Here is an 18786-nt window from a genome sequence, read left to right on the forward strand (position 1 = left end):
CCATGTTGTAGCACGTATCAGAATTTCATTCTCTTTAAAGGCTGGATAATATTCCACTGTGTGTAAATACCACATATTGTTTATACATTCATCTGTTGATGGCCGTCTTTTTTTGCCCACCATTTTGCTATTGTGAATAATGCTGCTATGAACATTGGTATACAAGTATATGTATTATTTTATACTTTCATAGGTCAAGCTTCATTTTTTGTTGTATAAATAAACTTTTGGAGCACTTTACAATTGAGGTCAAATAGAAATTAATGATGACATACATTTTAAAGAGTCCAATGTTTTATTATCAGCATTAATATTGTTCATACTGAAGATTCAGGGATAAAATAATGGACAGAAAACTGGAATGTAAGCAATACTACATAGATGCATCATAAATATATAGGATGTTTTGCTAATTATTGGACTAAAAATATAAAAGATGAAATTACATCAATTATTTTGTGCTTAGTCTTTCTGAATATCCTTTTGGTATTAAATACACAGCAAGTGCTTATACTTAGAGATTCTGCCTTTTTTTAAGCAAGGAAAACAAGCTTATCCTTGGTTAATCAGAATCAGTTTCAAAAGGTAAAACTTCTTAAAGGTAAGCATGGCATTTACTGCTTAAGACCAATATTCTTGCTGGGCTGGCTGCTTGAGGATCGCTCTCGTTCTTTGGTAATTTCCATCTCAATTTTGGCTTTGATTTTCTCCCAATCTATTTCAAGCTGCAGTAGAAGAAAAGAAGAAACATGCATATATAGTATAAGACATTTTTGTTTAATGCAAAGTAACTAAGAGTAAACAAAAACAGAACGCATGACTTCCAAAACATTAGAGAAAAAAGAGGGCAGGAAAGAAAAGTTAAGAAGAGATAATGCTCCCCCAAAAATGAAATAGCGTTAAGAATAAGACCTAATAGAACAATTATCACAATAAAAAGCAAAGACTCTCATTGTGAGACCAAAATCTGGTTGTAGCTATTTATAAAAGGCACATCTAAGCTGTCCCATGGAGCCTTAGGATTCTGCTCCGGTGCCTCAGGTTCGAAGGGGTAGGAGCGAGTGAAGATGGACTGCTCTCCTCCAAACAAGGGGGAGAATGGACAGGGCTTCATTTTTGAAACAGTAGGCCATGTTTCAAATGTGTCAACTCTTCACCGTTTTTATACTGACGTTTCCATTAGGAGCCTACCTATGGAGAAAGATAGGGGAGCATCTGCTTTCCCAGAGCATACTCTGCAAAAGGGGCTCCTTCACAACTCTTAAAATAATATGAAGACTTGGTGGTAAGAAAATGAGGAGGGCTTCCCTGGTGGCGCAGTGGTTAAGAATCCGCCTGCCAATGCAGGGGACACGGGTTCAAACCCTGGTCCAGGAAGATCCCACATACGGCAGAGCAACTAAGCCCGTGCGCCACAACTACCAAGCCTGGGCTCTAGAGCCTGCGAGCCACAACTACTGAGCCTGCATGCCACAACTACTGAAGCCCGTGCGCCTAGAGCCCATGCTCTGCAACAAGAGAAGCCACCGCAATGAGAAGCCCGCACACTGCAACAAAGAGTAGCTCCCGCTTGCCGCAACTAGAGAAAGCCCGCGCACAGCAACGAAGACCCAACGCAGCCAAAAATAAATAAATAAAATAAATAAATTTATGAAAAAAAAGAAAATGATGAAAAGATATTAGAGGAAGTAGTGGGAAAGCAAGGCTGAAAGACACGTAAAAAGAATAACTGAAAAGTGATAATATTTTTATCTGTTTTCAGCCAACCAGCAAACACCCCAAAATCCAGCCCTGCCCCTCCACTAAATCAACAGACATAGTGTTAGGAATGGACTCTGCTCTGAATTCAATAAACAATTTCTTTAGGAAAAAGCCTTCTACTATTTTTAAAAGTTTGGAGATCACTAATTAAGGAATGTGTGTCCTCTCAGGCAAGACATGGGAAAAACTGGGTCCTACCTAAAACTAACTCTGATTTACTTTGAAATAAACCCAAACTCCTGAGACTGAGCCAAAAGTGAATAGGTTTTCGCCTCCATGTAGGGGAGCTGAGTAGAATAAGCAGTATTAAAGCAGACTGCGTTACTACTTGCTGCCTGAACAGATTTACCTTAAGTAACTGAGACTAATTTAACCTTAACAGGACTTCACACCTCTTTTATTTTGTTTTGGAAGTAGGTAGAATTAAGTATTTGGTTCTTTTTTATTCCAATATCCTTTCTCTAAATTTCTGTGAAGTAATTTGTGGATATATTTTAGATAATCATTCCATATACTTGTTTATAATACATAAAATTGATGAATTAAAAGAATCCCTCTTACTCATAGAAAACGAAAGTCTGTGCTCAGATGCAAGTGACAGCTTATCGAAAGGCAGAGCAAATGTTAGGTTATTTGAAAGACTCATTTTTCAATCAGGTCAGAACTTGATGTTTTTTAAATGGCAAAACAACTCATCTAAGAAAACATTTGCAAAGAGAAAGACAAAACTTGATGAATGCCTTGGCCTTCTTCCAGGCTTAAATTGACTTACATATGTTTTTCAAATCAATCACAATAAAACCATATATTGATGATACACTAAACAACTGTTGCTCAGCTGCACCAGAAGTGCATCAAGCAGATTGATGACATCTATATTAGTTACTTGTTATACTACAAATGAGGGTGTCAGTTGACAGCTATCCTACTGAAAATAAATGTTTCACTTTCACTCTGGCATTTGTCCAGTTTTAGAACAATGTTCTCCTGATAATTTAGTCTCTGGGATAGAGTATTTTTAATAGTGAGTTTTAGATAAGGAGGTACTCATGACAGCTGTCAAGTGGCTTCTACACTAAAACACATCCTTTTCTAGTCTAGGGAGTGTTAATACTATTTGGCACTTCTTATTCTAGTCCCTAGTTGGTCAATTCTTCTTATTCACATAATAATAATTTTAAAATCATAGCAAATGGCTCTCCATCCTCTACCCCATCTCTCTTACTCTCAGCCGAAAATCAGCTTCCTACTTTACAGAGAATATAGTGGCCATCAGGCATGAATTCACTTAATTTCCTTCCTTTCATAAAAGTAGGGTAACCATCCTTATCTCGTTCCCTTCTGTCTCAGGGCAACCTCTTCACATAAGTCCCTGATCTCGTCTCCTTTGACTCCTCTAGGACATTGGCCTTCAATTATTACCTACATATTTCAATTTCTTCTCTTCACTGGCTGCCCCTCATCATCCTTCCCTCTCTATTCTGTCTCCCTACAAGCTACCACTTTCATTCTTCTTTTCATTCCTGACTCTCATCCTCTCCCCAGACCACTGTAATATGACTGTGTTCCCACTACACCTCAGAAGCTTTTCACTAATGCCACCATTAAGTGTTTTAATCCCTCATCCTACACCTTCTCTATACGACTCAATTGCTCATTCAACGAATATTTAACGCTCACTCTATGCCCAGGATTGCTCTAGGAGAAAGGATTTAGCAGTGAACAAAAAGATAAAAATCACTGTCTTCATAGAAAGATAAACAAAGACAAGTAATAGTGGTAAAAGTTTTGGACACAGGGGAAGGAGATAGCGCCGGGGTGGAGTTAGGGGGATGGGTGTTGTATTTCAAACAGAGTGATCAGAGAAGGCCTCCCTGAGAAGCTGACATGAAGACCTGATGATGAGTGAGTGACTCTCTGGGTATATCTGGGGAACAGCATACTAACAGACAGAGGGAAGAAAAAGGTCCTGATGTAGGAGCATCCCCTGGACCTTGCTGACCAACGCTCTTTGAAATATCTCTCTCAGTACAATATCGTTCTCTTCTGGTTTCTGCTCTCCTTTCTAAATGTCCTCAGTCTTTTTTTTTTTTTTCTTTTTCTTTTTCTCCTATATCCTTCCCCTCAGTAACCTCTTCACTGTTAGTATTCACTGCGGTTCCAACCACAGCTTTTTCATACTTTCCCTAGGAGATCTCCTCGACTCTCATAGCTTCAATATTCCTAAATGGTCATGACGATAAATTTATTTATCTAGCCCTGATTCTTCCTTTATCAACACCCTTTGATGTTCACACTGGTATTTCCAACTGCCCACTAGACATCTCTGCCTAGATAGGGGCCACCCCACAGGGACTTCAAAGTCAAAAAGAAATGGCCAATTTTCATGTATTCAAACTCAAAAGGTCCAAAACTCATATATGCTCATGTTCCTCTACCAGTCACCAACACTAGGAATGTTGAAGTTGTTCTCAAATGTCTTGCCTTACCTCACCACCTCTCCTCCCACCCCCAACCACAATGTTCTATTAATTTTACTGCTACTTTTTCTTACATTAATCCTACAGTCTCCATCTCCTGCTGAGATTATTACAGTAACCTCCTAACTGGTCTCCTAGTCACCATCTTTACCTCCAATCCGTCTTCCACATCAGAAGTTATCTTTCAGGTCATTTTCTTGATTATAAACCTCCAAGTCTTTGCACTGCCTCCATTATAAGGTCTATTATCACAGTGTTAAGACTCTTTAATGTCTGGTCCCATCAATATTCCAGCCACCCAGGACCCAGCACGCAGGATCCAGGGCAGTCACTCTGTACTCCTTCACCATTCTTTCAAGATCCCATGCATTTGCTCTTATTATCATATCCTTTAACTGACTGACAAAATCCTACTCAAGATAATTCTGTGGAATAAATAAATAAATTTTAAAAATGAAAACTAGCAAATACAAAGTATACAATTTCCAAAGGGGAAAAAAAGGATACTTTGGTGGAAAATTCCAAGTTTCCCTTTCCACTTAGGAACTGGGATTTTAAAAGGGAAAAGTGATCACGTCACTTCCAATCAGTATCTTTACATTAATCTTAGGGTAAAGCCAATATACCGAATTTGTCCTATGAAACCCTCAGGTCAATCTCCCTTTTGCTCATCACTCTTTCCCACTTCAGAGCCTTCCCGCTGCCTAGAACACAGCCATCGCCACCCCCTCCCCCCACCCCCTCAGTCAGCTTCTACTATCCATTCTTTACAGCTCAACTCAAATAGCAATTGCTTTGCTTAGAAAAATCTGCTGATCCCCCCCCACCCAGGTCGGGCCTGTCATTCATAAAATCTTACAGCACTATGTACACTACCTTCGAGGCAATTATCACAACTGAAATGAACAATTAACTGTATAATTAACTATCACCTCCATTTGAATATAAGTTTCACGAGGGTCAGTGTTTGCCAGGTTTACTGTTATATCCCAACCACCAAGGAGAGTACATTGTCTGCAGGAGGTGCTCAGTAAATATTGAATGAATAAAAGGTAACTAATTACCCAGCAAATGAGCTATCACTTAACAATCTCTCGTTATTTTCTCTCCTGTTTTTCCCTCTATTTTTCTTTCTCCTAGCATAATGCTTTAAACATTTCCTGTCTCTTCTACTTCTCTTCCTGCACAGAGTATGTATTCAGTAGACTGAATGTATTCCTCAAGTGGACTTTATTTGCCAGACTCATAAATTATTTTACAAATATTTATTGAACACCCTTGTAGAGCAGGTATAATGACTTCAATGGGGTTCTTAGAAGATAGTACACCGTGTATGGATCTCAGATTTCCATATTTTAAACTAGAAAGGCCCAAATAACATTTCAGGGCTCATAAATATGAATGCATGTCAAACTTCACTCTTATAAACTTTTACATTATGCATTGTGAGCCCATTTGAGTTCACCAGTAGGTAGAATAAATTTCTTTTTAAGAATGATCTTTTTCTATTCAATTCTTAGTTCTGAAATAAAGAGTTTATATAATCACAATTTTGGCTAAGATAATTTTTAAGTCAAAGATAATTTTCATCTTAAAATACTGCTTTATGATTTCTAGTTAACTTCCAAATTACATTTGTGAAGAAGAAAAGTAGGAAACTAGAACATAGTGCCATAGAGAGTCAAAGTAACCTATATAGTTTCAGGATGAAAAGAAAACAAAATACCAAAAAAAGCCATGTTGTTCTGATTCTCCCACTTTGAACATTTCTACTACTCTTGTGACTGAAGTATCATATGTTAGTTATAGGTGAATATGTATATAATGAAAAAGAAGATATGAATGTTAAGTTTTTAATATCTGAAATATAATTTCCTTGAGGGTAAAAACTATATTTTTTATGTCCTCGAAAGTACCTAATGTGAACACACTGAAAACAATATTGTTAGTAATGATGATGAAGAGGAAGCAGAGTAGTATTAATCTGCTTAAAAATTATACAATAAAGTAAATTTAAGGTGGGTGCTCATTTTTAACATACTGTCGTATTTTCAAAACTGAGACAAAAAAGATGAGGTGACTACTGAATCTCTGGGCTGCTTAGCACTCAGTGCTGGTGGCTGCTGTCATATTCTGTGAATTGAGAGTATAGCCCTCAGAGCTCCCAGGGAAGCCCTCATAGCCCAAACTCCCAAAGGATCCATTTCAGTAGTAAACAGTTCTGAATCAAACAAAAAAAATTTTGTGGAGCTTCTATAAAATACATCCCTTTCCACCAAGAAACCCACAACTTGTGTCTATCCTGGATCCAGATGATAAAGTTGCACTGCAGAACTAAGAATGGCCTCAAAGGTTTCATTACCCTGAAAACTGGTCTGAAGTCCAAAAATGTGGTTCATGACACTCAATATCCTAAATACAGCAAACGGATAATGTTGCCTTTAGTAGGCGCCTTCTCTCTACAACTTCTTTCCTCTTCCCAAGCTTCCTCTTATATATTCTGCCCCCTATGATAAATCAGAACATTCCATTTTATTCTATCCCCAAGGAGGAGCACTCTCACAGTCTATAAGCTCCATGAAGACAGAAGCCATATCTGTTTCAACACATAGCATAGTGCCTGGCCTGGAGTTAGTACTCATAAACATTTTTTGAATAAATGAATGACTAAAAGGCTAAAGGAATCAACTAGTTCACAGAGCTGGGAGCAAGGTTGGCCCTGTTTTGGGATTACAAGTCTCTTGGATCTGCATGGCTACAGGTGAGCTCTATTTCTGCGATTTGAGTATAGAAGGATCTGGGCAGGTGGCCACAATCTTTTCTGCTCTAGGCGCTGGGACAAACGCCCTTGTTCTGGCTCTCCTGTGTGCTGATATGTACTGGAATGGCTTTTTTCTAATTGGGTTTATAAAATCTTATATTCTGGTAGGAACTTGAGAGGCAAAGAGTTAGCATTCTTTTGTTCTAGGCGGCGAACTCTACCCAGGCCAGGCACATTTTGAAGTGCAACTGAGCTCCCTAGAATCTGCAAAGTGGCAAAGTATCCATTTTCTGGCCAGTGCCCTCTGTGCTTATGTATTTCCCCTGGAGCAGAAAGGGCAGCTGGTAGAAGACAAAATTCAGGAGCTAGAAGCTTTTATCCTTGCCATTTATACTGTTTATCTAAAAATATCAGTTAGCACACAACCTTAACACAAATCGAATATTATAAAACCAGACTTGAGTTAATCAAAATATGGCTATAAGATTCCAGAAAAATATTTAGTAATGTAATTACATAGTCAAAATAAGACTAACATCGCAAGGCAAAAAGTAGTTTTTTTTAGAGATTATGGTAAGAATTATTCAAATTTTGTCGCATTAGGATGAATAATACATACTTATAAAGCATATACATTATTATCAAATACTGCATAATACTTACACCTTCTGCATATTGCAGGTATCGTTTATTAGTTTCCTGTTTACCAAATGTCTCCAAAAACTTTTGTCGGTAGGCCAGCACTGTATCAACATGTGTTTTGTATTTAACAGCTAATTCAAGTGCCCTACAATGAGAAAGAAATCAGATTATCCGCATTGCTGTGTTAGCCTCTATGGGCAGTGGAGTTTCGGGATGAAAGGGTGGGAGAGTCTATGTTGATCCCTCCACTCATCCCTCAATGTGAAAGGTATGTCATTCCCTACCTTATCCATCTTACAAATTACTATTTATACTTCAGGGTCCAGACCAAACATGATCTCTTCTCCCTGACCAGCTCTCCTTGTAGAAATAAATGACCATTATATCTTATCTGTGCTACAGAACATTTTATACATACTATTATTTCAGCTCTGCTTACAGTGTATTGTAACTATTATGAATCTGTTCCTTCCACTAACCTATACATTTATTGAAGGGAGATCTGGGTTTCATTTCTCTTTGGTGAGTACTACAGAGTGTATGTATCATAAATGTTCATTGAAAAATTCATTGAAATCATAATAAAATTCAAGTGAATGAACTCCCCTAATGTAAGTGGTTCGACTATCTTGACCATTTTTTAAGTCAGTAATGAATTTATTCTGTTCAATATTAAACTAAGTACTGATATCCTTACTTATCCTTATTATTAGTACAGTAAATTAAAAATATTATGAAAATAAAATTTGAGGATAACAAAAGTCTGATAAAATGCCTTTTGCCATTTGATTCTTAGAAAAAGTTAATAGCCATTTAAATTTTATAAGTTAATTAATATCTATCTATGTAACCAAGTTATTTTAAGGTAATATTTTATTTAAATAGCAGACAAGAACTAAATGAATTGCTGAAATCACTGTTAAAACACCAAAGGCATAAAATCTATATATTGATAATTTGGAGGGAGATGAAAAGATTATTCTTCAGTTCCAGGCCTATTTTTGCATGTAGGTTTTGGACAGCAACTCAGCCCGTGATCCTATGCATAACTCATATTAGCTGAGCCAGGAACAATCTAGTAGAATATAGCTCTCCTACACTGTTCATTGTTATCCTGTTTTAAAGTATGGGAAACAGTCATCATAATAGTCAAAGTACATAATTTCTCAAGTTCTCTTGCTTTCTAATATAACACATGATTTCTGAATAGGCCAGTGATGGTTGTTTTAGACAAAACTGACTACTGACTAGAATTTTTGCAATGTGTGACTGTTTAGTAGGCAAATTTGTTTGATTCTTAGCATGCTTTGGTTTGACGTAAACTAAATTGTCACTTTAAAAAGTATTTTAGATATGTGTGTATTAATTGAAAAATGATAAGACAATTGAGATATTAAAGACAATAGATAAATTATGAATGTAAGTCGTGTATAATACAAATGATTATGTCAAAGTTCAGTACAATGATTTCTTACAAAAATATATTGGCATAAACAATATTGCTAAATCCAAGGATATTTGCTACCCATCACAAACTCCTCACAAAGTTCCCTCATTCCTCTGTGACTTTATGTCTTTCAGAGAAAAAGAAGACACACAGAAAAAATGCAGAGGTATTAGGATACAGAGGAACAAAAGTAGAAAACAAGCGAAGGCAAGAAACGATCTACAGAGGCTCAAAAGATGAGAAACAGAAGTAAAGATGCTTTAATTCTTCTAGCCTTCTCTCACATCAGCCCCCTCTTCATCCCTAAGGCTCTGATTCCTGTGTTGTATGTGTGAGTGGAGACTCTGGTGAACAACCTCGCTGGCACCTCGGAAGTTCCAGTTCCCATTCTTTCTTTATGATTGTACATGTTGGGGGAAGGAGTTCTCGACGGTGCAAAACTGGAGGTGGGGAATACGTAAGCATCTATTCTGGGTTGGGGCTTTTCAAAAATTCCAAAGAGAGACTTTGTTATGGAACATCAACACATTTAATTATGTAGAAAGGATAGACTATGATGTCTAATCCTGCATTTATTATTTTTTTTAAGATTTTTTTATGTGGACCATTTTTAAAGTCTTTATTGAATTTGTTACAATGTTGCTTCTGTTTTATGTTTTGGGTTTTTTTTTTTTTTTTTTTTTTTTTTTTTTGGTGGTACGCGGGCGTCTCACTGTTGTGGCTTCTCCCGTTGCGGAGCACAGGCTCCGGACGCGCAGGCTCAGCGGCCATGGCTCACGGGCCCAGCCGCTCCGCGGCATGTGGGATCCTCCCGGACCGGGGCACGAACCTGTATCCCCTGCATCGGCAGGCGGACTCTCAACCACTGCGCCACCAGGGAAGCCCTGTTTTGGGTATTTTGGCTGCGAGGCATGTGGGATCTTAGCTCCCCAAACAGGGATCGAACCCACACCTCCTGCATTGGAAGGCAAAGTCTTAACCACTGGACCGCCAGGGAAGTTCCTAATCCTGCATTTAGATGCTAAGAATTATCTGCTATTACAGTCATTATTATTATTATAAAATATATATTAATTATCTGATTGAAAAGCAATAGCTAAAGTTAAACATTCAAATGATATATGCTATTTTAAACGTTCTCTAAAAGCACACACTGGGTAAAAAATGTTTCTCTACCACATTTAGGAGAGAATTCACTCCAAATTATCTAAGAGTTATGGGAACAGTATGTCTCTAGCTTTAAGATGGTTATTCAGCAACCAAACAAATATAACATTAGATTATGGGGCTGGAAAAAATCCATGTATCCTCTCTGATTTTAAACAGAAGGAAGTTATATTAAAAGATGTTATAACTTCAAAATATAGTTTTTTGCATAACTTGAATGAAGCAAAATCACTTTATATAACTGGTATAAGTAGAAAAACTATTTTTATTAATACTTACATAAAGGATCAATATGCATACCTGGAGTTTCTAGTTTCTACCTCTCTTAACTTCAGTTTTTGAAAACAGACTACCACCAAATGTCCAAAGTGAATGTCAAATAGATAACTTGCGTATCTACTACTCCTCAAGGACTGCATCTTATTAGGTTGCAGGCAATTTTCAAGTTCAAATATAAATGACGGAAGCACAAAGCAGCAAGACTATGCTTCTCAAATAGAATAACCCATATTAACAAAGTAAAATCTGTTCCCTTCTAAAGGATTTAAACAAATATAGAAATTCAGGGATCCTAAAAGCAATCTAATATATTTATCATCCAATACTTAAATTCCATCCTTCCAGAATTCTACAGGCCCAGTTGGGAAAATAGCAAGAAAACACAAAAAAGAAATAGGAGAACCTATAGATGAAAAGAAACCTAAGAATGTATTAACCAATCAAACTGTATGAATATTTTATGAATCCTGAATCAAACAAACCATAAAACAAAACAAAACATTTATGAGACAATCAGAGAAATAAGCACACTGAATAGAATTATTGTTAACTTTAAAAACTGGTCATGATACTGTGGCTGGATTAAAAAAATCTTTAAGATACATACTGAAATATTCATAGATAAAATGATATGATGACTGGGATTTGCTTTTTAAAATTGCGGGGAGGGATAGAGGAGGAGTAGAGATTATTCACAAATTGATAACTGTTGAAGCTGAGTGATGGGTACATGGAGATTCATTATACTATTCTCTTCACTTTTGTATACATTTGAAATTTTCCATAATAAATAGTTTTTAAATTCCATCTTTTTGGGTTCCCCCTGATCTCTTTCGCTGAATCCTCCTCTTCAACCAGATCATTAAGTGTTGAATTTCAGGGGAAATCTGCCTGCTGCCCTCTTTTCTTTTCTTTTCTTTTTTTTTTTTTTGCGGTACGTGGGCCTCTCAGTGTTGTGGCCTCTCCCATTGTGGAGCACAGGCTCCGGACGCGCAGGCTCAGCGCCCATGGCTCACGGGCCCAGCCACTCCGCAGCATGTGGGATCTTCCCGGACCGGGGCATGAACCCGTGTCCCCTGCATCGGCAGGCGGACTCTCAACCACTGCGCCACCAGGGAAGCCCTGCCCTCTTTTCTTTTTCCTTCTTTAAATTCTTGAGCCACACTCATGGCCGTAGCTACTCCAAAGGCTGATAATTCCCTCAGTGGCTTTCCCCCAATGTCTAGGACCTCTCCTCAACTTCACACCTGTATATCCCCCTCCTGCTGGACCTCATGAACTGGATACACAAAGGTAACTAAAACTCAACAAATCCAAATTGTTAAGACAGCTTAGTTACCACCCTGCCCTCCCCACTCACCCCGACACAAAAATTTACCATCCAGTACAGCTTCGGTTCTACACAGATACCAAATGTGGGTTTACCTTCCTGATGAAAGACATAGACAAATTAAAGCCCTGCCAGACTTTCCTGGAATATACACAACACTCAAAAGTTTTTTAAAAACTCAAAACACTATTCAATAACATAAACCAGTTCTGGAAGTCTTAGTTTATGAGAACAATTATTTACTCACTCCCAGAAGAGGGTAATACATGTGGAGAAAAAATAAGATCATTTTTAAAAGGACACCATCTACATAGATAGGCATGCAAGAAGTCTATTATTAATTAATCAATCAGTCACATAATTTTATCATCGTCCTATGTTTGAATATCTTCGCAGATGGGGATTATTCTACTCTCTAAGCAAGCCATTCTTTGGATTATGTTGTTATAAGCTGATTCCTATATTGGATCCAAGTATTTATCCCTCTTACTTCTATTTTTTTATATTAGCTATATCATTTAGAATCAAAATTGTCATCACAGAACTTTGTCAGTTTTGTTCATTGCTGTATCCCCCATGACTAAAACCTGGCACATTAGAGACATTCAAAAAATAATTAAAAAATGAATAGTAGCTACCATTTATTGAAGGCTTACTATGTATCAGGCAGTATGCTAAGAGATTTTCACAAGCTATTTTACTTAATCCCAACAACAAACATGTGGTTTTTGTTATTATCACCATTTTAAACACAAGGAAACAGAGGCTTACAGAGCCTCACTAATCTGTCCAAGATCACAGGACTAGTAAGTGCAGAACCAGAAATCAAACCCAGGTCTTATTTCAAAGCCCCCATTCTTAACCACTACATTTGTCTTTGTCCCATTCAGCAGCCCTTTTGAACAAGTCATTAAAAATGACCAGATATGGGGCTTCCCTGGTGGCGCAGTGGTTGAGAGTCCGCCTGCCGATGCAGGGGATGCGGGTTCGTGCCCCGGTCCGGGAGGATCCCACGTGCCGTGGAGTGGCTGGGCCCGTGAGCCATGGCCGCTGGGCCTGCGCGTCCGGAGCCTGTGCTCCTCAACAGGAGAGGCCACAACGGTGAGAGGCCCACATACCGCAAAAAAAAAAAAAAAAAAAAAAAAAAGACCAGACGTGGGACTTCCCTGGTGGCTCAGTGGTTAAAACTCTGCGCTCCTAATGCAGGGGGTCCGGGTTCGATCCCTGGTCTGGGAACTAGATCCCACACGCATGTCACAACTAAGAGTTAGCATGCCGCAACTAAGGAGTCCACGTGTTGCAACTAAGGAGCTGGCTCAAACAAATTAAAAAAAAAATACTTAAAAAAAAATGACCAGACATTTCACCAAAAGATTGCTGTTGTTGTTATTTTAAGCAGATCTCCATGTTATATCTAAATATGCCTGGTATGGCAGACATTCGATAAATATCTGCTGAATGAATGAATATGCATTAGGAAGAAATATTCCAACTGGTTTCAGAAATATCTGCAGAATTTGGAAATGAAGACAATACATAAGTTTTTAAAGAGTTTCTTAGCAGTTATAATTACTTCTGCTCATTATCTGAAGTCATTCTTATCCAGTCTTTGATATTTATGCTAAAAGTGATGGGAAACTATGGGTTTCATGTAAGTGAGTCAGGGGTCAAGAGTGACATGATGATTTCCATTGTGGAAAGATCACTATGACTACAGTGTGAAGAACGGATAGGAAAAGGACAAGGTAGGTGCAGAGAGACCAGTGATGATGTTTTATTAAGAAAAACTTGGATCAGGGAATTCCCTGGCGGTCCAGTGGTTAAGACTCCACACTTTCACTGCATGGGGTGTGGATTCAAGCCCTGGTCGGGGAATTAAGATGCTCGCACGGTGTGGCCAAAAGAAAAAAAAAAAGAAAAAAGAAAAACTTGGATCAGCTTAGATAAGGGTACTGATAGTAAAGTGGATGAGTGCCAGAGGTATTTGAGAGGGAAAATGGTTGGTAATTCGAGTATGGGGGAAAGAGGGTAAGGAAAATGTCAAAAGTAACTCCTAAATTTCCAGCTTTGGGTAGACTGAAAAGATGAGATAGATTACTCTGGAAGAGGACCAAGTTTATGAGGGAATAAATATAAATTTGAACTCAAACATATGAGACAGCCAATGGAAATGCTGAATAGGCAGGTGGATAATTGGGTTCTGGAAGCAAACATGGGCAGGGCAGAGGGCTAGAAGAAAGATGGATATTTGGGAGTCTTAAGTGTGTAAATAGTAATCAGGAGCCTTGAACAATGCTCCTTGACGTTTATCGACTTACCAGGCAGGCATAAAGGTCTACCAGCATTTGATCAACCCATTGGTTTATAGTTTAGATGAAAAACACAAAGCATAAGAAAAGGAGATGCCAGGTAGATAGGAGGAACGGAGGAGCACCCAGCATTCGTTCTCTTTCCCCATTATATCTCTTTGTCCCTCTTGTTTTCCCTCTCCCTGAGATCTAATATCTTTTTTTTCTCGGTACGCGAGCCTCTCACTGTTGTGGCCTCTCCCGTTGCGGAGCACAGGCTCTGGACGCGCAGGCTCAGCGGCCATGGCTCACGGGCCCAGCCGCTCCGCGGCATGTGGGATCCTCCCAGACCGGGACACAAACCCGCGTCCCCTGCATCGGCAGGCGGACTCTCAACCACTGCGCCACCAGGGAAGCGTGAAATCTAATATCTTAAGGCAGAGTCATTTGCTGAAAACTGGAGGAGGGGAAGAGGCGGCACAGACAGCAGGATGTAGGGACAGTAGGGAAGATGTGAAGTTAGCAGCAGAGAATAAGTATGGTCACATGACCTAAGTCTCAAAGGATCAGAGATTTTACAAGACAAGTAAAGATGGGGGAGGCAAAAAGGACACCAACTGCACTCACACCCAGACCTAAGGAATGTGGAGTCAGAGAGAATAAACTGACTCCATCTGAGAGGACTGGTAGGGAAGGAGTGTCCTCTGGAAAGAGGTCATTTTCACTTAGGTCAGGGAGGTATGAGAAATGTTCAGAGGGCTGTATTATAGGCCATCAATAGAAGCCATCAGAGGCAAATGCTTCACACACCTGCTCTGGTATTTATATACTGTATGTATCTACACCCAGTGTTTGTAGAGGAAGTGCAAGGCAAAATGATTGAGAGTATTGCATAAAGATTAAGAGCATGAATATTAAGTACCTACTATGTATATAGGTAATATAAAATGATAAAATGTTTCTATCCTTCTAGAAGTGTATAATCTGAAAGGTGAAAGGTGACATAAAATTTACGAAGATAAATAACAAAAGAGGTAAACATCAATCCTATAAAACAATGTAAGTAGTAGTATCAGCAGTATATATTTTATTGCAATAATAGCAGAAAATTCAGGTGCTCTTTGATATTGGAAGACTTAGGTTCAAATCCTAGATCAGCCACCTACTTATGAGTAACCCTCAACTTCCTCATTTGTATAATGTTGTGATGACCAAATGAGATGACATAAGGAAAGTGTTTAACACAATTCTTGGCACATGATAAGCACTCAATAAATAGAAGCCTCACTATTATTAATGACAATAAAATGGAATTCCTAAGTAGGTTGCAAGCTTTTTTTTTTTTTTTTTTTGCGGTATGCGGGCCTCACTGTTATGGCCTCTCCTGTTGCGGAGCACAGGCTCTGGACGCACAGGCTCAGCGGCCATGGCTCACCGGCCCAGCCGCTCCGTGGCATGTGGGATCTTCCCGGACTGGGGCACGAACCCATGTCCCCTGCACTGGCAGGAGGACTCTCAACCACTGCGCCACCAGGGAAGCCCAAGCTTTTTAATATAAGGATGATTTTTCAAATATCTGTTATACTGTATGGTGTTCAGAGTGCTATATAAATAGTAATGCCTAACATTTATCAACATAAACATTTTCTCAAAAGTATCAGTTGAAAATATGCTGTGAACACCATTCTTCCTTATTTCTCATGGAACTCATGGCTTAGTAATGGTATATACAACTTTCTGTTAGTTCTTTAATACAGAGTTTTAAAAAATTATTCATACTCTTTCCAAAATAGTTACTTTAATATTTGTGAATTATGAATAAATTGAGGATAAGAACAATGGCTTATTCATATTTGTAGAACCTAAAACATCTTTCATGATCCTTTGTATAGCCAAACAATGACAACAAATTTGTGAAAATAAAGGATAGAAACAGGGTGGCTGAATTGTATGAAGAGTGTAGATAATTAATGTATAAATTAAATAAAGAGACTATAGTATGTCCATAACAAAATTAACTACCTTTTGTTACTTTTTTTTAGCCATTTTGTTACTTCTATTCAAGGGGAAGATAGAGATAGGACTATAAAAATTCTAATTTGAGGGGATTATAAGTAAGGGGCCAGTAATTGAAAGATTTACGGGTTATTTTTGAGCACAGAGAGAGACGAAGATGAGGAAAGACATTTCAAACCTGGAAAAGTCAACATGCCAGCTTTGTAACACAGTAACTTCAGGTGCATATAAGCACTACAACCTTGTTCACTGAGAGAGACGTACCTGAGAGAATGAGTAGAGAAACCTAATATGTCATAGAGAAGAGCAGCCTGCCACTCAGCCTCAGAAAGCAATTTGTCCCAAAGCCTGAGGCAGCAGGGAAGGTTACTGACCACTCCTCGTTACAAATCCTTTGGTATTTCTTCCTTAACTTCACAAATCTTTCTTGGCTCCTCTCTCTGCCTGTCTGACTGCTTTACCCCAATCTTTCAGCAGATTTCTCTTTTTTTTCACACATCCCATAAATATAGTTTATGTCTTCTCACTCCTCACATTCCCCAGGCAACTGCATCCATTCTTCTGGCTTCCATTCATTTGCTGATGACTCCTAAATTGACATCTCTAGTTCAAATCTTTCTTGACCTCCAGGTCCAATAATCAACTATTATCACTTATCTCTTCACAAATATTTCAAATCCAACATCTCTTCCAAATCTGCTAATATTCTTACCACCATTTATCCAGTTACTGAAATCAGAAATTCTGGAGACATCCTAGACTCTCTTTTCTTCTTCACAGACAACTTCTAATCAATCATGATTCAGAGATGGCAAAAATCTTTAATGGCAAACTACTCACAAATATAAATGTGAATAAATTCTTCTATGATACTAGGAAACTGTTAATTACAGTGGAAGATGTAATTTACTAAGTGGTCGGTAGAAGAATACATTAAGAACAATCAGGTTTTGGAATTGATGAAAAACATTTTTGTTACCTTTCCCAGTTGTAGAGATTAATATTGATCTGAATCGCTTGATAAACAAGGCCAGCCTGAAGAAGAACCATTTCAGCCTCCTGTATGTTCCCACTAAACATTAATATGTGGGCCATTTTTGATTCTTTAGATGGAAGATTTTTAATAGAATTGATGTACTGAACCTTATCAATCTAAAAAAAAAGAAAAATATTTGAAGTGAATAGTAACAAATTATGGTAAGAAAAACACACAAACATATACATGTAAGTAAACATTATTTACTTCACCAATTGCTGCGTAGGCTATTTCTGCAGTAGTCATATCTCGATTAGTGACTGCCATAGCAGCTAGGCAAGCCCACATGGTTTGCTCCTAAAGTGAAAAATGAGAACAATTATTTCAACTACAGGGCTGAACTGCCTTAAAATAAACAGTGAATTAAAATAGAATAAAGTTATATTTTAATGGAAAATAAAAAATCACTGAGCATGGCACTGAGAAACCAATAATTTAATAGGTTAATGATGTGGAAATTTCATTGTGGCTACTTTGTTAAAATATATTAATAACACATAGAGAAAGTTTTGAATAAAGTTTTTTGAAAGTGTTCATTTCTAATTATCAAAGGTTTATTTTGAACTTACAATTACTTTTACCATAATTCAAGGTTATAAGCCCTCCAGTCTTTTTGATGAGAAGTCAAAGAATGCAACTACAGGGAACCAGAGAAACTGAGTTTCTCAGACAACGCTATTATAGCAGATTGCCGCCAACAACCCATTGTAAGGAAAAGCATCTAAAAGTCTTTTCACAAAAGTGTAGTCTAAGGGAATTAACCAATGTAAAATAAAAGAGTTCTGTGGTCAAATATGCTTGGAAAATACTTGATTCAACCAGGTTGGGAAATGTTGATCTAAAGTAGTGAGTGGTTCTTAACCTTAGCTGTACAAATCATCTGAGGAACTGAAAAATATGCCCAGGCTCACTGGATCTAATAAATTAGAATCTCCGTGGGGGGTTGAACTTGGGAATCTGACTTTTAAAAAAAAGTTCCATAAGAGGTTTTTATATTTACCAGTAAGAAGAAACTACTCACTTAAAGTATAGCTTCTTCAGAGAATAAATCACACAACACCTATCTCTCTGTATCACCCATGTCTTCACTTATTAAAAAAAAAGATGTGATCCCATTTGCAATTTTTCCAGCCCTTAGTTCTTACTATTTCTCATTTTTCACAAAGATATTATATAAACTAATATACAATATATACACAACTATGGATCTGAAATGTAAAGTACCTTAACAAAACGACAAAGTCTTACAGCGTCTTCCCATTTTGAACTGCTTACGTATTCGTGGAGAATAGCAGGATATGGTGATATGCTGATGTGAATCAGTGAGCCATCAGCTCTTCTTATAGTTACCTGATTTCCAACAAAACTCACAATATGGGGATTTTTACTAAATTCACTGTTGAAAAAAGGAAAAGTGCAATTTATATTCTGAGCAAAATTTTTCATATATATTAAATTTGGGGAGTTGACCCCTGACATACATATGAAATCTCCAACCTCCAAAATGCACTTCCAAAAAAGTAAACTCCAGGGATAATGTATGTATATTAAACAAATATTTGAATCTAACTAGCTATAC

General features: G+C 37.8%; 1 protein-coding gene across 2 annotated transcripts in view; it reads right to left on the reverse strand.

The window, feature by feature from the left end:
- Positions 1 to 276: 276 nt before the first annotated feature.
- IFT80 (intraflagellar transport 80) overlaps positions 277 to 18786 on the reverse strand; it is a 110973-nt gene continuing 92463 nt past the window's right edge. For both annotated transcript variants that reach the window (XM_081234301.1, XM_081234300.1), the window contains 5 exons: positions 18432 to 18603; positions 17415 to 17504; positions 17151 to 17323; positions 7666 to 7789; positions 277 to 725 (listed from right to left, as the gene is read on the reverse strand). In XM_081234301.1, coding sequence (XP_081090427.1) covers positions 615 to 725; positions 7666 to 7789; positions 17151 to 17323; positions 17415 to 17504; positions 18432 to 18603 — 670 coding nt within the window. In that variant the 3' untranslated portion in view covers positions 277 to 614. The remainder of the gene's footprint in view (positions 726 to 7665; positions 7790 to 17150; positions 17324 to 17414; positions 17505 to 18431; positions 18604 to 18786) is intronic.

The sequence above is a fragment of the Mesoplodon bidens genome, assembly GCF_964165515.1.
Source record: "Mesoplodon bidens genome assembly, chromosome: 5".
NCBI classification, from domain to species: Eukaryota; Metazoa; Chordata; class Mammalia; order Artiodactyla; family Ziphiidae; genus Mesoplodon; species Mesoplodon bidens.